The 22,387-nt window shown below is 45.6% G+C and overlaps 1 protein-coding gene across 1 annotated transcript in view; it reads left to right on the forward strand.

Moving 5' to 3' along the window:
• The window catches only part of LOC144771460 (cystatin-B-like), a 36,827-nt gene that overhangs the window by 8,920 nt on the left and 5,520 nt on the right, over positions 1-22,387 (forward strand). The window contains exon 2 of the mRNA XM_078655891.1: positions 16,136-16,237. Within this exon, the coding sequence (XP_078512017.1) occupies positions 16,136-16,237 (102 nt within the window). The remainder of the gene's footprint in view (positions 1-16,135; positions 16,238-22,387) is intronic.

Consider the following 22,387-nt stretch of genomic DNA (forward strand, 5'->3'; position numbering starts at 1 on the left):
GTCAAGCCCCCAACTCCGATATCCCTGAGCCTCGAGATCAGTATTGACGGGGACAAGGTGTCAAACGCTGCTGTGAGATCTAATAACACTAGCAGCGATGGGTGTCCCCTGTCAACCTCAGCTCGGATGGTATTAATCACAACCGTGAGTGCCGACTCAGTGCTATGGGATGATCGAAACCCATGCTGAGAGATGTCTAATAGGTTGGAACTCTCAATGAAAACAGATAGATGACGGTTTATATGGGACTCCAGGATCTTAGCTGGAGCCAGAAGTAAAGAGATTGGACGATAATTTTTTTATATTCCTGGGTCCAGGGAGGGCTTTTTAGCAAAGGTCTGACAACGGCAGTCTTCCAGGGGGATGGAAAAATCCCTTCACGAATTGCCAGGTTCATAACCTCTAATAAAGGAGGGAGAACAGAGCCTCTGCAGGACCTAGCGCCAAGAAACCTATCCGGTGTATGTTGCGCTTTTATAAATGATTTATAACATAACATAACTAGCAGCATTTGATTTACAGGCCCTGTGCACACACAGGGCACTGTCCTAGGGTCTTAGCAGTATTGTTAAACCTTGGACGGGTCGGGGACAATCGGTATTTGCCCGGCGGTATTGCCTCTGTGACCCTCTAGTTATTTAATCAATGAAGAGGCAGGCGCTGGAGACTGGAAGGCAGGAAACAAGGGTTTTTTATTCTCTCCGGAGGAGAACACAACAAAACGGGCAGAAGGTATCGTTCTGAGGTGCTCTAGCTACATTTCTGAGGCCTGGCCTCTTATACACTGTTTTATGACTTTATTGCAGATTACATATTCATGTTAAAGCTTTGATGTATGTAAAAGACATTCCCGGAACTCCCCTTTGGGCCCGTTCCCACACACATTTACAGTTGAAGTCCCCACCCTAGTCACAACAGGTGATGAGTATCGCGCAGCTGGATATTCCGCCGATTCACGGAATGTGGGGGGTTTGATCGGATCTCATGGAGTGGGGGCTTTGATCAACCCGGGGATCCTTTGGTGGGGGAAGCTTTCTATTGTACGGGGAGGGGCAAGGAATGGTATCGGCAGTGCTGGGTGTCGGCCTGGGAACGGGGAAGACAAACGGGCACACGGGGAAAAAAGCGGGGGTTTGCATCTAAGGGCCGGGGATCGTGAAAGGGAAGAAGGGAGGTGTCGCGCTGGGAACAGGATGAGGGCCTGGGGCAGAGCAGCGCCGAAGAGGGGTTTATGATTCAAGGCAGGTGCAAGCAGGGGGTTGGTCAGCGTGCAGGCTTAGTGAGGGCGAAGGGCTATATCAGGGGCCAGCGGCATGCAAAAGGGTTCGCTCTGAACAGGGCATCTTAAAATGGCGGGTGCGCACGACAAAAGTGTGGCATCAGGGGAAGAGGCAAGATGGCGCAGATAATGTTCACCAAACCGTACTAATTTTCAACAGTCCTCCCTTTAACATATTCAAGACATCTTGCTGGTTCATTTTCTACTCGGTTCTATTGTGGTGGGCATGAGAAAGAAAACGGTAGGAACCCTAGATGAAAAGAGTTGTAAACAATACATTTTAACATTTCTAGTTTTAGGAGGTGGACCTATTTGATAAACTTTGATCAATTTGTTTTAGCAGGAAAGTCATAGAAATGTAATACAAAAAACGATTCTGTAGCGAGAGCAGCAAGTACATTTCATAACGTGAACTGGTAGGTTATTACATATATCAGATTCGGATTGGAGCATGATCAATACAATGGCGGCTGGGAGAGAAATGAGGCATAGCAGAAACGGTGATTGAGGATGTCAAATGTTCGAAGTTAACGAGTTCTCATTATTCTTTGTTGTCTTTCGTTGGCGCTGTGGAGCACCGGCGGTGGAGCTACAAGTCCAGCTCTATTCTAAGTTCTGCGTTGCAGGGCACGACCCTTTCCTCGCGTTTCTGGTCGGAAAGGTCCTTTTCGCCCTGTGTCCTTTGAGGTGATTGTCAGAAAGTTCAGATGGAAGAAGAGCGTACAAAACAGTCCATAGGGTAGGTCGGAGAAAAAGGGGGATGGAGCAAGGCCAAATTAGGAACAAACTAGGGGAACGAGAGACTTCAGATGGGCGGGCTCATGACCGAGTCTGGAGAGCGGGGACCTTTCGGCACACATTCGAACATAGAGCGGGGGCATCAGTTTAGCCCTTTCTTCTCACTTTGCTGGGGGTAGTGCCTCGTCCTGTAGCTCTGTTCTGTCGCGGTCTCGCCTTGGCCCATGTCGTAGGTGTTCCATAGTCTGCAGTCAGGCCTCGTGCTCCCACATCCGGTCCTTCTCTCTCCTGACAGCCGTACCCTTAAACGAGTGTGAAAAGACAGTCTTTAGAGAATTTGCAGAGGAAGGAAATCACAAAAGTCTATTTCTCTCCCAGCTTCAGATAGAAATGAAAACGTCCGTTATTTTAGGGTCCACAACTAACATATATATGACCGATGACGGGCCTGTTGGAGGTATTATGGCTTTCCTTCATAATTACTTATTACAGTTTCGACAGTTTATCTGATGGAGACCCACCTTCGTAAGACGGGCTTGACAAAGTTATGCCGTTCTCTAGGGCTTTTCTAGTCTTTTAACCTTGTAAAACATCATTCTGGTTCCTACGTAGCTTCCTACGGCCTGAGTACTTAATCAGAAAAGACAGGGGTTTTATGGGAGACAACTAGGGACATAGAAACTTGTGGTAAGGGCGTAAATCGACCCATTCCTCACAACCAGGAATGAGGGGTAGTTTCATAACTCCAGTTTGGAGCGGCTGATACAGGGGATGTAACAGGGGTGATCATTTTTCCTGTTTGGGTATTGCGACAATTCGGGGCGGGGAGGGTCGCGTATTCTGAGGTCCTTGTTTTATACCATAGGAGCCGTTGACATGTAGTTCCCTTATTACGGGCCAGATTAGGGAACCTCTGTCGTCTTACCTGTCCTTTCCCTTACGGCCCAACCTCGGTTCATTGACTTCTAGCGGAAAAGGAGAGGTAATGACACGGTCTCAGGGTGATTGTATTAAAGACAAGTTTTTGTGCAAATACTGACGGTATTTGAAGCCAATTAGGTGGTGCGCTAGGGGTGGCAGTCTGCCAATTTCGGGGCTAATCGCTCGGAAGAGTGGGAGTGCAAAAATAGAAGGGGAGAGAGGGAGAGAGAGGGAGAGAGAGAGAGAGAGAGAGAGAGAGAGAGAGAGAGAGAGAGAGAGAGAGAGAGAGAGAGAGGTGCAACGGCAGGCTAAATAGTACACGTGCAACAGAGAGGGTGGCAGTGTATTCAAAAAAAGGCTATTTAGTGCATTACACAGTAAAGGACATTCACGGGTCTGCGTTAGGATCTTGTAATCATGCAGTTTGAGTATTAGACAGGGTAGAGGGGACGTGCCTCTGAGAAAAGGAAAGAAGAGAGGAGGTACCATTTTGTCGCACTTTCTCGCATTCTCGGTCCTTCGACCAGTTGGGTCAGCGCCTCGGTCACACACACACATTCTCTCATAGTTTCGCATCATACGTGACGTGGGTTCATTCGTCCGGTCTGGTTTAAGGGTGATCACTTTTTATCAGGTCGTGCTAATTTTTCGGGTTTGTTCGATACGTGAGTAGTGTGCAGGCGTGCTTAGGCACCACCTTGCGGCGCTAGTCTGCTTCGTGTATTAGACATGGCAAGGCTTCAGATCTTCGCCACACCTCGGCTGTAATTTCTGATGTAACCTGCAGAGGGAGGAAAAAAGGGGGAAGGGGAGGGAACAGCATTCGCGCATATTTAAATACAAGTATTCGAGAGTCCTTTACTCACCTCTTACTCGTCTTCCCTCCTCGGGGCAGAGTCCCCGGGGATATGGTTTCTGGAGTCGGGGGGGGGGGGCAGTGTGTCCATATAGGTCGTGTGCGGGGAACGTGAAAAGGAAACCAGAGGTGCCTAGTGCGAGGTATCTAGTCAAAGGACGTATCTCACTATCGGGATCCTTAAACCTCCTTCAACGCTGTGGCGTTCTAAGGTTCTTCGGTTCTTGGGTCAGCTCCGTTCCCTGATACCTTGGAACGTTGTACTTTATAACGTTTACATCATTTCATTTCACCCTCCTTTTACATTCCCTTATTTACACCGTTCGTTTTACCCATCCTTGGAAGTCAAGGTCTTCCTCCACGCGAGAGTTCATGAGTCAGTCGCGTACTTTGAAGGCAGAGTGTCGTGTTGTCGATCCGATCCGTCCTCCAGGGCTGGGCAACCATCTTCTTTCAACCTTAAAGAGAGAGCAGAGTAGGGTGCACAGAAAAGAACTTTCCCACCGATCCCACATTTTTTTTTTAAATAAAGCATGCAATACCCGTCCATAGTTTCGAAAACCTTTATTTCTCGGAATCATTTCAGTACGTGGATGATGAGGGTGCAGTCGTATTTGGTCGGACATGGCAATGGTTAAAGCGCGTACAGTGGGAGTGTCGTCTTGCGGAAATAAATACATTGGAAAGTTTTGTTCATTCATTTGCAGGAAACTAAAACGTCTATTAATTGGCTGGGGGTTCGGGGGCATTTATTTCGTAATTTAGAAGCATAATCATAATAGTTGCAATCAGATTTCCTATATGCATACTGTATGTGTGCGTCGTCGATGAGGTTATACATCAGCTATAGAAATATAATACATTGTACATTTGTAATCAACATTTTTAACGGGATCCTTTCATACTGTTCGTCGAGTGAGCTCTCCTTGTCTTTTCTAGCCAAGTGTACAAAGGATCATATAAAGTCTCAGAACATCAAGTTTATGTCAGGTTTGCCCCACAAGACTCACCTTTGCTTGTGGCGCGATTCCGCAGAGACAACAAGAGCTCCCGTCCCTGTACCCACCTAACCCTCGTGGACGACGAAACCCAGCAGGGATGAGATGGACGCAGGGATGGAAGCCAGGGTGTAGGGTTAAGAATGGCGTGGAGCTGGTGGGGCGTTCCGGTGTCACTGGAAACCAGAATGAGAAAAGATCAGAAAGTGAAGCAGACCCGAAAAGAACCACCCCACCTACACACACAGGACCAGGTACCCCGTGAGGACTTACCAAGGCTCCCGAAACAAAGGTTCCCCGATGAATGCAGCTCCTGTTGTGAATAGCGAGGAAGGCGCTCCAGCGCGTAATCGCCAAGTACAAACTAAAGAAAGCGCTCCTGCGCGTTCACCCAAGCTAAAACAAAAAGGAAAGCGCTCCTGCGCGGGTAACTGGAAATGGGAATCAACCACCCAGCTTGTGGTATTCCCTGTAAGGGGACAAGGTCTGCAGGCTGAGGTATTCCCTTATAGCGCTCCTGCGCGGTGGGAAGGAACAAAGTAAAAAAAAACCAAAACACAAGTCGGTTAAATGTACACCCTTAGGGCGCTCCTGCGCACCAAGGGTCATGAAAAATAAACAAGGGCTTTCCTGGAACTCCCAGGTAAGAAGTACACCAGCGCTCCTGGAAGGCGCTGTCAAAGACCATGAAGCGCTACAGCGCGGCTTTCTCCCAGAAGCAGAAGGAAACAAGGAGCAGGGCAGCGCGGCTCTCCTGGTATGCCGCGGACACAATGTTGCAAGGCAGCGCGGCTCTCCTGGTATGCCGCGGACACAATGTAGCAAGGCAGCGCGGCTCTCCTAGAATGCCGCGGACACAATGTAGCAAGGCAGCGCGGCTCTCCTGGCATGCCGCGGACACAATGTAGCAAGGCAGCGCGGCTCTCCTAGAATGCCGGTCTCTGGTTCAGCCTGAATTCAGAATCCGAAGCGCTCAGCCGGCGGGAAAAGCGCGGTTTATGCGTTTTCCCCCGGAAGCGCTTCTGTGCCTCGCTTCCCAGGGGCTAGACCGGGTACTCGACTTCCGCCGGAAGTGAGTATCCTGGCCTCCCGTGTGTGTCAGTGGGATGGCCGGCCGCGGCAACGCCGCGAGCCGCGACAGTTTATATTAGTGCGAAGGAACACCACGAGGTGTTCGCAAGTCCCTCTTGATACCGGCGCCATTTTGGGCGGGGCCGGCTCAGTCCGGAAGCAGCATCAGGGGGAAATGTTTCCCATTACTGGCAGTTTGGACCAGAGTCCTTTTCGGCAGTTCTAGAATTCATGCTAACAGAAGGAGTGGCAATGTCATGTTTATTTCGTTGGCGGTCAAGGCAGCCGTCCCTTACCGGAAACCTGCAGAGGCCGAAGGTTCCGCCGGGGACTTTTGTAGGATCTTCAAGGCTGCGGAGATGCTGTCGGAGATGGGGGCTCGTGCCCCAGTGGGCAAATGTCCGAGTTATATTGCTGGTCAAAGTTACTCTAGTGGCCGGGGCCCGCCTTCCAGCGGACCCAGACGCCATTTTGAGGCCCTACAGGGGCCACTCTCGTCGAGTTTGCAAGAGTGGAAGAGATCCTTCGGAGTGAAAGGAAGAGGTCCCTGTTGTGTGAAAGCGGGACGTTCGGCTGGGGTGCAGCTGTGATGCCCCCACCTGGGGGGCGAGGGAGACTCGTTCGCGCCGTCTCCTTCTCCCGGTGCACTCCGTGCTGCTCTTTTTCATCGCCCCGCATGAAGGTCTCTCCACATCCGGTGTTCCCCAAGTCTTGTGCTCAGTGCTGTGGGGGTCTGGCCACCTGTGGCGCGCATTCGGCGCGGCACGAGTATCGGTGCAGTCATTGCAGGTTCGGTGTTCCGAAAATATGGGCACCATTGTACATTCGGTGCTGCGCAAGTATTGGCGTCGCCGCTTGGCTGGAGGAGTTTGGCGTTGGGCCGGGGCTGGGAAGCCTCCTATCTGTGGAGGTGGGGGGAGGCTCGTCCGCGTCGCCTCTCCCTCCCAGCCCGACCTGGACGCATTCCTGCAGAGGTATGGACAGGGCATCCCGCCGCCCAGAGTTGCTGCGGCTGTTGCGGAGGAGAAAAGGAAGAGGTGCCTCGCTCTTCTCTGGACATGTGGCGGGACTACTTAAGTCTATCCAGGCCCGTTGCGGCTGAGCCGAGGAGGCATGTGGCGGGATTGCCTGCAACTACCTAGGGCCGTTGCGGCTGGACTCCGCTGGCCCCTGCCTCTCCTCCGGCTTCCCCATATGTTAAGATTTCCTGACCAAGAGTTGGCAGCGGGGCCCGCCTTATATGGGTTGTCGCTGGTTGGGCGTAGCCGTAACCCTGCCCTACTTTGGAAGGTTCCAGAATGGGGGGGGGCGAATGTTCTGTTTGACTTTCATTTTCTACAGTTTACCGTTATTATTTCTTGTTTGCTGTGTTAAATTAAAAGTTCAAGTTCATCAATGGTCTACGGATTTTGTTGTACCATTTCTTTCTTTCCAGGTTGCTTTTATGCTAAGTTTCTGCTTAACAGAGGTTGAGTAACACGGAAACACGTGTAGAGGGATGACGCAGATTCGTACATTACATACACACAAACTCAGACGGGGGGACAGTACAAGTACGACATACAAAGACCCAAGACGAATATAAAACAGTTATTGGTCATAATTATCTCTTTCCGTCTGTGAATTTTAAAGCGAGGCTGGGTTCCCGTCTTGACGTTGCCCGACCTAGGAGAACTTGAGCATGCCGCTGAAATTGTCCTGGCGAAATCTGTGCCATCGGGCATAATCAAATGTGGTGGTTCTATCTGGTCTGTCTATGTAAGTCGGGTTCTTCTTTGTCTCGCGCTTTTTCTCATACTGCCGATCTGTCGTTCCTGTCGGCCCTTTGCCTTTACTCACGCTCAGTAGAGTCGGGCATTGGGCTTTCCAGTGTCCGACATATCTACAAAAAGCGCATTGGTCTGGCCCTAAGTCTGGTCGTCTTTTGCGTAGTGTCGGGGGATAACTTGTGGGTAGCGGTGTCCTGGGGTTGTCCTGTCGGTATATTTCTCTACTTGGTTTGTCCTCGTCTTTTCTCTGTCGTTGCATAGCCTCTCTGCGCCACATTCCGAGACTGTCGAGCATAATAGGCGTTGTCTTATTATTTCGAAGGGCTATTTCTAACGTTTCTATTTTATCAAGGTCAAAGGATCCTGCCAGTGGCCACTGTTTGTCTTGACTTTCTTTGGTATACCTGTGCCACAATTTATTATAGGCTATGGTAACTAATCCATAGTTTATGAACATGTCCTTATTAGGGGTGCCTTCTAGTGGAGCTATATGGTCCACCTCTAATACACGGTCCGGGCTGAACCAATTATCAATCAATGGGGAGAAGACAGACATGACGGCTCGTAACGAGGGACTAATAAGTCAGCAGTGCCTATCTTATCACTAGGTGCAAAGACTAGACAGAATATTCCTATTCTACGTTGTTTGCAGGCAGTGAATACCTCATGAACAAAAAATAAAAAAAGTAACCAAGAGCGCGGAACAATCAAGCAATTAATAAATAAATAAATAGGATAGAAAAAGGACAATGGGGAGAGTAAGTAGGGCGCAAAAGTCTGCGTCCTCTACCCTTTCACTAACCGCAAAGAGGAAGCTGTTGTTTCCGGTTTGCGGACAGAGAATCTCCAGAAGACAATCTGTTGAACAGTAGTTCGGGGTTAAAGAACCCAGTTTAATCAGTGAGGGAGTGGGGAGTCTCCCAAAAACCGTTAAGAAATAATAGAGTCAGTGGGGGAGAAAGATAGGCGTGACGGTTACGTTACCTATCCTTCACCGTTTGCAAAAGAGAAGGAGCCTACTGTTTCTCCGTGTGCAGACAGTGAATCTCCAAATAGGTCAAACAAAGAGTAATACTAGTATTTTATAAATAATCAAGCAATCAAACAATCAAGCAATCATTTCGCAACTTGTCGTGATTACACGACCTTACCCGGACCATGTGGACAGTTTCTTGTCTTCCGAATCCAGCGCCCGTTCGTCCTCTTTTTCTCGTATTTCTCACGGCACTCCTAATGGTTCCCAGTCAGGACCGTAGATCACTCGAGAGAGGTCTGTTCGGAACTAGTGAAGTTCGGATGATCGGCTGCCAGACGAGGGTCTATTGGGCAAGAGCTCTCCCGATCGTTGCAGTCGTTCACTCTGTCGTCGGGACCTCTCCCACTGGATCCACGAGTCGCTGATGGGCCCCACGCTTGGGACGCCAATTGTTAAACCTTGGACGGGTCGGGGACAATCGGTATTTGCCCGGCGGTATTGCCTCTGTGACCCTCTAGTTATTTAATCAATGAAGAGGCAGGCGCTGGAGACTGGAAGGCAGGAAACAAGGGTTTTTTATTCTCTCCGGAGGAGAACACAACAAAACGGGCAGAAGGTATCGTTCTGAGGTGCTCTAGCTACATTTCTGAGGCCTGGCCTCTTATACACTGTTTTATGACTTTATTGCAGATTACATATTCATGTTAAAGCTTTGATGTATGGAAAAGACATTCCCGGAACTCCCCTTTGGGCCCGTTCCCACACACATTTACAGTTGAAGTCCCCACCCTAGTCACAACAGGTGATGAGTATCGCGCAGCTGGATATTCCGCCGATTCACGGAATGTGGGGGGTTTGATCGGATCTCATGGAGTGGGGGCTTTGATCAACCCGGGGATCCTTTGGTGGGGGAAGCTTTCTATTGTACGGGGAGGGGCAAGGAATGGTATCGGCAGTGCTGGGTGTCGGCCTGGGAACGGGGAAGACAAACGGGCACACGGGGAAAAAAGGGGGGGTTTGCATCTAAGGGCCGGGGATCGTGAAAGGGAAGAAGGGAGGTGTCGCGCAGGGAACAGGATGAGGGCCTGGGGCAGAGCAGCGCCGAAGAGGGGTTTATGATTCAAGGCAGGTGCAAGCAGGGGGTTGGTCAGCGTGCAGGCTTAGTGAGGGCGAAGGGCTATATCAGGGGCCAGCGGCATGCAAAAGGGTTCGCTCTGAACAGGGCATCTTAAAATGGCGGGTGCGCACGACAAAAGTGTGGCATCAGGGGAAGAGGCAAGATGGCGCAGATAATGTTCACCAAACCGTACTAATTTTCAACAGTATATCAAATACGCCAATCATGGAATCACCAATCCATTATAACTATTTACAGGGAAAGCATACGCACTTTAGCAATGATTGGCAGTGTTACGGTGCCCAGAGTCATAAAACCAAAAAAGACAGGTCCAAAACAGGAGGCCAAAAAGCAAAAAGTCTGGGGATAAACCCACTTGAAAGCCAGGTCTGACAGGCAATAATTAGGCCAATATAGAAGAAGGATAACGCCACAGAGCCCAAGAATTATCACCTAATTAGTTTGCTGGATGTGGGGGAGAAAGTACTCTCCAAAGTATTGTCAGGCTTAATGAAGTCTTGGGTAGAGCAAAGCAATATAATTCCAATAGAACAAAGAGGCTATAAGGAAGGCCATTCAACAATAGATCACTGTCTTAGTTTATGGGCAATGGCAAAGAAGTCAACCGAGTTGCAAAGTATTATTTCGGTGCTTTGCTGGTTTCCGGGCCGCCTTTGACTTGGTTGATCGTAAATTACTGTGGGATATGCTAAGGCGGCTTGGTATCAACAAGGCGTTGCTTTCACTTATTCAGAAATTCAGAACTGGGCCTGTGTGATCTGAGATACCTCTGGGACCTTATCGAAGAGTATACAGATAAAGAATGGCTTAGGGCAGGCTGTGTTCTGGCTCCCATGTCGTTCTCTTTATTCTTTTGCGATGTACCAAAAGGTCTACAAAAAGCTGGCGGCCTATGCCTCAAAATGGGCAGGATCCATATCCCTTGCCTACTATATGCCGATTATCTGGTGATAGTGGATATGACGCAATTTGGGTCTGCAAAGGAAACTGGATATCATCCATGATTATTGCTCAAGAACTAAACGTAGAGTTAATTTGGATAAGACCAAAATAATGGTGCTGGGGAGAGGAAATGAGTTTTTTAATTGGCACGTTGGAGGAGATAAAGTTGATGTTGTTGACAAATATAAATATCCGGGTATTTGGTTTGATACCAAGCTAAACTGGAGAGACCACTTGAGTCATTAAAGTCAACTGCACTATCCTCGGTATGGTGCCTAAAACAGTTTGGGTGGAAGTATGGAGGGCCATCCCTATGCCCCATATTGTCAGCCTTAATGCAGTGGTTTGCCCACAATTCCAATATGGGGTGAAAGTGTTAAGCTTAGGTGGTAAATTGGATTGGAGTCTTGAGAAGAGTAAATGTGTGAAATGGCTTCTTGCACTACCCTCATCAACCATGATCCAGGCCATAAATGCAAAACGCCAACTTACAGCCTGGAGTTATCACGGGGCAGCAAGTTAGGCAGAATTTTTGGCTGAGATTGAATAGCAAGGGTAATCCTAAAATGTCATACCTCTGTAAAATGGAGTTAGAGAAAAGAGAACTGAACTGGGCCTCCCAAGTTAGACGCGTGCTAGGGAAGCTTAGAGTTAAATTGTTATTAGAGCCAGATCAGTGGAAGATAGGGCAACCGATCCCCAAGCAGGAGCTACACTCTATTGTAAGCAAAAGCACGAGAGGAAGACCCGCTCTATCTGGGGACCAAACCGTCCACCTAATCTGTGGTTAAAGGCTGCAGCAATGATGATGTGTTCCCTTATATCAAGGCTCTGCCAAGCTTAGGAATTCTGTGCTAAATTTAGGGTTGGGCTAAACCCATGTTATGCAGATTGAAGATAAAAGCAGCAATGAGAGATGAGCAGGGCCTGTGTACATGTGGAATGAAAGCAAAATGCAGTGGACTACATATTTTATAGGGATGTATGTCATCACAACACATGCTTTTACTACGCATGCCTTTACAACGCAGGTTTTACAACGCAAGTCGTTACAACGACTTGCGTTGGGGGGGCGCTGGATAGTGGAATAGTTTAATTTACTATTCCAACTCCAGTCCCCGTGGATAGTAGGGAAGGTTTTGGATAGTAAATTAAACTATTCCCTATCCTACAGCGCCCTCCAGCGCAAGTCGTTGTAATGACTTGTGTTGTAAATCCTGCGTTGTAATGGTAGTGCGTCGAAAAAGTTGCGTTGTGTTGGATGTTTCCCATTTTATAGGATTGTCTGTGGTTCCTAGATGAGCGGAAAGAGTTTTTAAAGATATTGTGCAAAAAGGACCCACACCCACATCAGTTTAGCAGAGTATCAAAAATAAGTAATTAAAACAACTCAAAATTTGAGTTCTAGATCAGGAAACAGTTAAAGGGTTTATTAGAAAATCTTAAAAATAAAGCATTACAATATAAATGCCATGAAAGCTCAAAATGCAAATTAAGAGTAGTCAAAAATCAGAAACAATACTAAGTTTCAAATGATCATCAAAATCATAAAGAATTTAGACAGCATCCCTGACAGATCGTGAAAGCCTGCAGAGAATATCTGTCTCACCAACAGAATCTAGGGGCTCTTATACACAATTCTTGCATTGGAAAGTAGCTAAAAGCACAGATTCAGGAGGACATGATCCAATGTACCAAGTCTCTGCTGAAGCAAAATCATTCAGGCCGGACTGGGCACGCAAACCAGCCCTGGCAATAGAGTCTCAGGCCAACTGCAGGGGGTGGGTGGGGTTGTGGGGAGGCATGTGTGCTTGGAAAACACTGGAAATGCTTTTATTACAGTTGGCTGATATTGCTGCTATGCTGCAAAACCAGTCCCCGGTAACAAAAACAGCCCACAGGGGTCCAAAACCGAGTCCCACCACGACGGCCCACCGGGGATACGCCCGGTGCCCGCTACGCCCAGTCCGACCCTGATACCATTGTATGTTACCACTATCCCACTTTTAAGAAAACATTCTGTTTTTCTGCTTTGCTGTCATTCGGCGATGTTTTGAGCAACATATGCAACATTAAACAAAGGCAATTCATGAACGTGCAAATCTGAAATGAGCTACAGAAACACAGCAAGAGACCTAGTGGCATATTACCAAGGAGGGCGATAGGCGCTAATTCTATCGCCCTATTAACAAGCTGTCGCTAACAGCAGTTAGCGACAGCTTGTAGGCGATAGCGAGCGGTTGGGGGCCCGCTTTGCATGTCAGCGATATTTATCGCTAATGACATGCAAAGGGGGCGTACCCAACCCGTTAGCGACTGAAAGCAGTCGCTAATGTCGCTATCGCCTATTAGCAAGTCAGGCATAGCGATGGAAATATTCACTCTAAGTGCGAATATCTCCAAAACCTAACGCCTGCCCAGACCAGTTCTTAGCCATGTTATCCAATGAGAGGTGGATAACATGGCTAAGAGCATTTTGTCGCTAATGCGTGAATATCGCTGTATTCTCAGCGACATTCATGCATTTCGCTGCTATCGCCTGGATTTTTATCACTTTTGAGATAAACCTTGCTAATAGCAAGTTATCTCAGCGATAAAAACCGGTGATGTGCGGCGATAAAAATATTGCCGCTAACCCTACTTAGCGATAAATATTGCTATTTCTTGGTAATATGCCCCCTAGAATCTTGCAACCTATCTAGTACACTGAAACAGTCATTAAACCTTTGTATGATCCACATCAACTTGTGTTCCCTTCTGCAAACCTGTGAGACGAGAAGATGTGCAGGGAAACCTGATGAGAGGGGTGGGGGGTTGAATGCAGGAGTGGAAAACAGACAGAAACAGCATCTATTTGATCCAAAGTGGTGTTATCACTTAAATGTGGCTTAACCAAAGCTTGTCAACAAATACACATTTCCAAACATCATTTTGTACTTGTTTCCAGTACATTCACACTAATTCATTGATTGAGTATTGGATCCAACATAAAAATTACCAATACTCAATATTGTCTTCCCAAAAGCTCTAACACAGGCAGTCGCTCTCGTCCTGGAAGACTGAGCGAATGCGTAGATTTAAACAAAGCATCTGCTGTAGAACCATCTACCATGGGAACTGGGACACCAGTGTTATCCTTAGCAGCAGAAGGTTAATGATTTTATGTGGGAATTATTTCTATATTTGGGGAGGCTCGAGCAGTCATTGGTTAGCTGATCTTAAATGCCTCATGGGGACACACCAGTTTACTCTACAGACCCTATTAGGCCCGGTTGGGCATTCAGCTATGGAAAGCATAAAACTTGCAACTTAAAAAAAATATTTAGTTTTGTCCAACTTTATTTTTCCTGGTGTGACGTGAAGTTACTATGGCCCGATTCACAGAATGAATTTAAGACTCAATCCTAAACTTACTACTATTTTGGTATTCACAGAATGCACTTACTACTTTTGGCATTCACAGAATGAACTTACTACTTTTGGTATTCACAGAAGTTAGGATTTTGTCTTAAGTTGGTCTTAAGACAAACTTAAGACAATCTTAAGACAGACTGAAGACAAAATCCTAACTTAAGTCTGTCTTAAGTCTGTCTTAAGTTTGTCTTAAGACAAATTTAAGACAAAATCCTAACTTCTGTGAATACCAAAAGTAGTAAGTTCATTCTGTGAATGCCAAAAGTAGTAAGTGCATTCTGTGAATACCAAAATAGTAGTAAGTTTAGGTTTGAGTCTAAAGTTAATTCTGTGAATCGGGCCCTATGAGTATATGCTCTGCAGGCATAGTGTATCTCTATACCCTGATGCAAGTCTCCTTCATGTCGAAGTGTAAGGCAGGTCCCTTCCTACAAGACACTCAACCCACTATATTTGTGTTTCTGGGCCATATGTATCAAGCAAAAATGCGTTCGCAAACGCCGAAATTGGCAGAATTTCGGCGTTTGCAAGCGCATTTTTACTAAAAAGGTATGTATGTAGCAAATATGCGTGAAAAATAAGGAATCGCAAAATTTGCGATTTCCTATTTTGCGATTGCATTTAAGGAATCGCAAATTTTGCGATTCCTTAAATGCAATGTAAGAAGCAACAGAAAAGTGCAATTTCGCCTTAAGGAATCGCAAATTACCACCAACTTCAAGATGGTGGTAATTTGGGATTTCTTTGAAAAATGCACTTTTTTGCATTTTTCAAAGTGCTATGTGAAGCACATACATGTGCCCTTAGGGCATGTATGTGCGCCAGATGTGCACCCATGTTTATTTCAGGGGTGCAACAGGGTGTCCTTTGGACATCCCTGCACCCTTGAAATTGCATTCTCAATTTGCGATTAGCAAATTGCTAATCGCAAATTGAGAATATCTTCCCATTCATTCCTATGGGGCTCTAGGCCCATGGGAATGAATGGGGAGGTATTCCTTAATTGCGAATCGTAATTTGCGATTCGCAATTAAGGAATATGTAGGATTCGCAAAATGTATTGCAAATCCTACATACATAGCATTTTGCGATTCTCAAATAGCGATTCCCAAAAAATCGCTATTTGAGAATCGCAAAATGACTATTTGATACATATGGCCCTCTGTCCCTTGCCAATGGTACTACCAAAGTCCCACGGAATTACCTGCTCTCCCCTGATCCCTGAGTAACCTTTTTAGCCATGGTCTATTTGTGGTTTAGAGAAAAAGGGGTAACCCTGTGTCCCTCAGAACCTGGGCGAATGTGGTTAAATACAAAGGTGGTTCTGTTGGGTAAGGCTAATTACTTTGACAACGCTAATAAATGCAAATAAAACGTTTAAGAACCTCTCTGAATTACATATGCAATGAGAAAATGAATACTCACGCAATCTAAGGATAACATTCATATAGCCAAAGGGTGATTTGGAACGAATTTATATTAGAATTCAATCATGTTACATCTGAATTAATTCATTCAATGATGACATTGGATTCTCAAGAAGGACCGTCAAACACAAGTGAGAATTATGTGACAATTGGTGACACGTGCTTGGTGCATGAAGTAATGTACAGTGAAATCAAAAATTACATATATACAATTATATACAAGTGTTAAATTGGCCAGAATCTATTTCACATCCAAGGACTCCTAGTATTCATTCAAAGGATTCTGGAGTGTCTGGACCATAGGTGAGCGTCGACGTTTCGACCCTTATGCGCCCCAGTAGGTGGTCGCGACGGGTCTTTTTCAAGACAGGTGGGTGGGGGTGGACAGTATGGTAATCAGGAGGACAGGTCTCTGCCTGATCAGGTGCCACACGGTCAGATCCGATCGTAGTTGAGTTGGGTATGCGGTCAAGCTGAAGAGAGTTGCTGCGTCTCAGGACCCAACAGAACCACATGCTCTATTTGTGACTTCCTAGAACTATTGAGATGGAAAATTGTAATCATATATTCAACTGAAAGTGCTGCTCCTCTTTTTTATTCTTACAGGTCAAGTCTGAATTAGAAGCGAAGATGGGGGCAAACTTTGGGACCTTTAGAGCCATATCCTGCATGAGTCAAGTTGTTGCAGGAACGAACTATATTGTGAAGGTAAATTTAGAGAAAGAGACAGATGAATCTACTGGAAGGGGAAGGTACTCGTGAGATTCCAGGATAATCAGTGTCTGTGTAAATGATTTTTATTACATGTATCTCCTCTCAAAATCCAGAAACCCCAGCATGGCTCTTGTGGACCATTGTCTAACAACCCTGGAAAGATGCTCATGTGGCATCCCTCCTTCTCCCCTGCATTGCCTAAAATGTATCTACTTACATCAGCAAGTGCCACTAAACTGAAAGCTGATGGACTGACTTCACATGTACATGTTGGATCAGTGCCAATTTCTTGTGACATTATGGAGTCCACACAGAAATGTTTCTAGTTGTTGAGCTATTGCTGCTTTCTTTTCACACTGCATGTATTACTCTTATATGAAAACTAATAAATATAATCAAAAGTAAGAAAGGATAAAAGCTGTCACCGATACCCCAAAGCCCTTCCAGAAAAATGCTTACCTGAAGGTGGCATCAGAATTTCAGCAACAGCATTACATTTGGTGTGTGCATCCACATAAGAAACAAGTGTGGAAATGCAATTGATCGTGCACTCGTTTGAGTTAGAGCTATTGGTATTGTAAATGGCAATGTTTTTTAAATTTATCTGTTTTGGAGTGTACATATGTGGTGTGTCGTGGAATTATGTAGATTGGATTAGTTAGTTGTGTAATTGTGTGACATGAAATTGTGTGGAGTGGATTTGTGTAGTGGATTTATGTCGCATGATGTGCTGTGCAATTATGTGGATAGTAATTATGTGGTATTGAGTGTAGTGGAATTATGTGGAGTGGGATAGTGTGTTCTGGAGTATTATTTTGTGGAATGGTATTTTGTGTTGGGCAGTGGTTTCTAGTGGAGTTTAATTATGTGGTGTGTTGTTGAATTTTGTGGCCAGATGTGGAATTGTGTGGTGTGGATTGGATTTTATGTGGTGTGTTATGTAATTGTAATGTTAAGTTGTATGATGTGGTTCAGTCTCGAATTATGTGGTGTGAATTGGAAATGAATGAAGTTGAATTGTGTGGTGGGGAACTGTGTGGATAGCTTTGCGGGTGTGAAACTGTGTGGATTGGCTTGCATTGTCGGTTACAAAAAAGAATAAATAGGTTGGAGCTAAGCTCCAGATCTGTGTGTTTGAGAGTAAAAAGAAAGTAGTAGAGCTCTTGGTGTTGTAAATGTAAATGTTTCCTACAGATGTGTTATGGAATGGAGTGGAATTATGTGGGTTGAATTGGAATTGTTAGTTGTGGCATTGTGTGGTTCGGAGTGGATTTTAGTAGTTGAATTATGTGGTTGGTATACAGTTGCATTATATCGATACTAATTATGTGTTTTGAGTCTATTTCGGGATTATGTGGAGTGGGATTTTGTGTAATGTAGTGTAAATATCTGGAATGGTGTTTTGTTGTGTGTAGGGTTATGTAGTGGATTTTAATTATCTGGTTTGCTGTTGAATTTTGTGTTGTGATGTTGAATTATGTGTTGTAAATTGGATATATGTGGTGTGTGGTGGAATTGAGTTCTGGAGTTGAATAGAATGGTTTTGTGTTGAATTATGTGGTGTGGAATGGATTTGTGTGGAGCTGAATAGTGTTGCATGGGAAAGTGTGGTGTTGAGTGAACTTATGTTGTGTGGGCCAGTTGGGTAACATGGACACTTGTTGCTCACTCACTATGATTATACATATGGTGTATAATCATAGTGCCTTGGGCTGGGCTTTTGTGTGACTATGTAATGCATTCTGGGTATTGTAGTCCTGGCTTACTCATACCACAGGTTTGTAAGTGATAAGCCCAGCCCCTATTGTATCTGGTAAGCAAAGCTGTTAAGACAGCCTTTCGGAAGTAATCAGATGTTCAACTAATAGTGTGCTACTCTAAGTACTGTCCCTTAGACTGGATTGTCACCACTGTGAGGTGCAACAATTTAGGTATATGCTATGGCTCTGCCAGATGACATCATTGTGGTAAATAAAATGTGCTGACGGGGTAATAATTCCCACTCCAACGTCTATTTACGGGCACACCCCAAAGAGTTCACAGCTGCAGAAGAGACACTTCTGTGTCTTTAACTAAGGAAGATATGATTGAGACCCAAGCTGAACCATCAAGCTTGAACAATTATACATAGTTCCAAGGAATGTATAAACTTAGTGTAGGATGAAATGTAAACTGAAGGGTATGCTTGGTCAGAAGTCTGTTTTTAGAATAAAAAATATGGAGTACATCAAAATGTAATTAACATATACATATTTATAGTTTTCTGATCTCAGTTTATCAACTCTGAGTTTATGTTACTCACGCACTTTATCATTTGGAGACAGTGCTCTTCACAGACAAAAGAGGAACGTATGCGAGCAGGCTACTTCTCTGAATGGTTGTGAGCAATTCAGTTCCTACTAGGAGGAACAACAGGAGGTCACTGACAATGTCATCGTAGAGCTTCATGATAAAATCATGCTTTTGTGGTTCAGCAGTACAACAAGGTCTCATGATATGGCATTGAGACAAAAGTGCCACAGACTCAGAGGTCACTCAGTGCTGCTTCAATGTAAAACTGGAATGAGACTGGGACACGGGAGAGCCAGAATGTAAAACTGGAATGAGACTGGGATATAGGAGAGATCCAAAATATAAAACTGGAATGAGTCTGGGACACGGGAGAGCCAGGATGTAAAACTGGAATGAGCATGGGACACAAGAGATCCAGAATTTAAAACTGGAATGACACTGAGACATAGCAGATTCAGAATGTAAAACGGGAATGAGACTGGGACACAGAAAAGCCAGAATATAAAACTGGAATGAGTCTGGGACACGGGAGATGCAGAATGTAAAAATATAATGAGACTAAGACGTAGGAGAGCCAGAATGTAAAGCTGGAATGAGACTGGGACATAGAAGAGCCAGCTCCGTGAGACATCGAGATAGAGGTTTCTTTGTCCCTTATATGTGTGTTCGGTTCAGCAGCAATATCCGGGACTAGTTAAAAGAAAACACTTTATGTTAATCTTGTTTCCGCACCTGCAGGGCTCTCAGAATGCCGACACCCATGGAAAAATGCCCTGGCTAGTCCCCTGCCTCCAAAGTGCATGAAAGCTCGAGGGATGAAATTCTACACTTTGGGAGATCGGGCCACAATTACTAAACATGCTTTTGTTAGCAAACATTTTGAAACCCAGCTTTATTCTGCAACATAGCAGTGCAAGCGGTTCAGAAAGAAGGCCTAGGGACAGTTTGATAATCTGGGCGTTCATCGCTCACAAGAAGCAATACTTCAACTGCTGATGAATTGTGCAAACCACCATCCCTCAGTGTTGTGGTGCAACATTACTAGTCCAATTTCACAGTTCGGAATAAATCAAGCTTGTACTGCAGCTCTGATATCCGAGCATTCAGATGCTCAATGGGGAGGTCATACCACCGTAGAGAGAGCAGGAATAGATAAGGTTTTTGACAGGCGGTATATGTGTCCTTGGTAGTAAAGGCTAGTTGGGTGCAAACATTCTTTACCACAGACATATGAAAGCAGAGTGCTGGAGGTGGGAATATGTGTCTGAGAGATCAACAGCAATATAAATATACAAAAAGACAACTTTCTATTTCCCAATAAGAGATTCCTATTGGAAAGTCTGTTAATTTTGGTTGTAACAACAAACAAAAGGTTCAGGTAAACAGTTTCAAATGGCAAACTACAATTCAACACTCAAAAAATTCCATTCAATAAAAAAGGAGGGAGGGGGAGGCGAGGAGGGCGGGAAAGAAAGGGAGGGGGGAAAAAAAGGGAAGGGGAGTTTTAGGCGAGGGGCAAGAAAAAAGGAGAGAAAGAAAGAAAGGAGCCTAGAACTCAGAACAAATACAAAAAATTCTCATAATTTATTAAACATATAATTTACAGATAAAACAGATTACAAATCAAATGAAAGGGTGTTGGCAAAACTAAGACGACAAATTCATGTTGCCAAACACATGGTTATTATACAAACATTACATATATGGAAAGAACAACAAAAATAAATATAATATGTCTTTCACAGTTTGTAGCCAAAGAGTGCGTCGACGGTGTTTCGACCGCTGGATGACTATGCAGTCATCATCAGGACAGAAAGTTGTTTGAGCGTGTTCAGTAACATTGTTAACCCCTTCGGCGCTGATGACAAAGCCAGCTCGTCATCAGCGTTACCTGCGGTGCGCGGATGACGAGCTGGCTTTGTCATGAAGAAGCCATTTTTAAAATTTCCAAAAAACAAGGATAGGGTGCCAATGCTGATATGAAGTTTCAATAAGCAATCAACCAACCAACACTTGAAAAAAGAATTCAAGCACGGGAATAACTACTTAATAGCTTTTTATTTTAATATTTTAGAAAAACAGACTTATATTTTTTCAAAGGATTAAACAAAACATCTTCAAAAAAGGACACGTACAAATAAAGGGACTAGGTATTCGTCATCAATCATTCGCTACTACAGCCATATCACAGACACTCAACAAACTTTCAAACCGGGGGAGAACTACAGGAACATGTATTACAATCTTAAAATTATATATGTACTGTTAGAACCTGAGATGCCAGGTCACCTAGGGTAGCCTGGCCTAGGGGTAAGACAAGCAATTCTAGAGGCTCAGTGTGAAGGTTGCAGACCACCCAAGAGTAAAACCACGCAATAGCACACAAAAACAACACTACACCAAAGTATAGGAAAATAAGCACTGCTTTATAAAAATAATATTCTCTTTGGTTTAACTCTCAGTATTCACACAGGAAAAATTTACACTTAGTTCAGGAAAAATTATAACACTGTTTGTCTGTGGAAAGAGAATTACAACTCAATACATGTAACTTGTAAATATTCTTAGTCTTTCACAATTACTAAATTGACATCTTATGCAGATTCCCTTTTGGAGAAGAAAGCACAATACCTATTAATCAGGAAATTAATATAGTCTCCACTAAGGTGCTAACTTAAGTCATCAACTTTACATTACTAGAGGTTCTAGCATTTAATTAGGCATAGTTTCTAAATAGGACCTATACTCTACAACTGGTCTCAGCAATTGCAATAACACTTTTAATCTGCTATGCAAGTTATCAATGAATTCCTGTAGTTCATTACATTTAAACAGGCACTATAACAATAACTGGCAGGGAACCTTTATGCTTTCTTAGGCCAGTTAAGTATGCATTGTACTTGGCTCTTGCTCCTCAGAGCTTCTATTCCACCCTGGGGGGGGCAAACTGTCATGCACTGTCAAAAGTTAAAGTTATCCCCTGTGCTCAGAACTCCCCAGGGGCCCCTCTTTTCTACTCCTTACTGTAGCGTGGAGTCGATGTTGTCCCAGTCTCCACGCGTCGCTGCTGATTTAAGGCTCCTTCGAGGTCTCACAGGCCTCACTCTACTTCCTCCCGCCGAGCCAGCTGCTTACTTGATGCTGGGGCGGAGGAACAACGGAGAACACACTTCGAATGCCCCACTCAACTTCCTCCCGCCGCTCCAGCTGCTTACTTGATGCTGGGGCGGAGGAACAACGGAGAGCACACTTCAAATGCCCCCTTTCCGCTCGCGCCAGCTCCTTCCTGAGGCGCTCGAGCGGGGGGGGAAAGACGATGCCACACACCTCAGCCTCTGCTCGGCTCTCGGCGCCTCCCACCCTGGTCCCGCCTCCGCCTTCCTGAAGAGGAGCGGCGCGACCGGGCATGCGCGAGCGAGCAGCGGCTTACGCTGGAGACTGCTCCGTTCGGCTTCCTCCGGCCCCGCCCTCAGACACCGGCTCACTTGCTCTGCACACCGGGTTAGCGCTGACAGGACACAGCGCAGGGAAACGTTCCGCTGCTACCACAGGACACAGGCACCCAGCGGCCCGGTCACCCGATCAGTGCACGACGGAGCTCCCTGAGCAGAGCACGCTCCCAGCCCTAACTGAGATACTGGAAGTTCACTTGAGCCAGGGCAGCCCCAGGTACAGGGAAAAGGGGGGATATCCTTGTAGTACGTGGCAATAGACTCCTCACCTACTCGCAGTCCTTACAGCCACTGTAATGATGTCCTGGGGAACACTTCCCTTAAGTTCCTTTACAGGGCAGAGGACTGCGCTCCGCAGCGCTGCAGTCTCCTTCTCCTATAGACTTCCCCTATATTAGTT

The sequence above is a fragment of the Lissotriton helveticus genome, chromosome 8 (assembly GCF_964261635.1).
Source record: "Lissotriton helveticus chromosome 8, aLisHel1.1, whole genome shotgun sequence".
Lineage (NCBI taxonomy): Eukaryota > Metazoa > Chordata > Amphibia > Caudata > Salamandridae > Lissotriton > Lissotriton helveticus.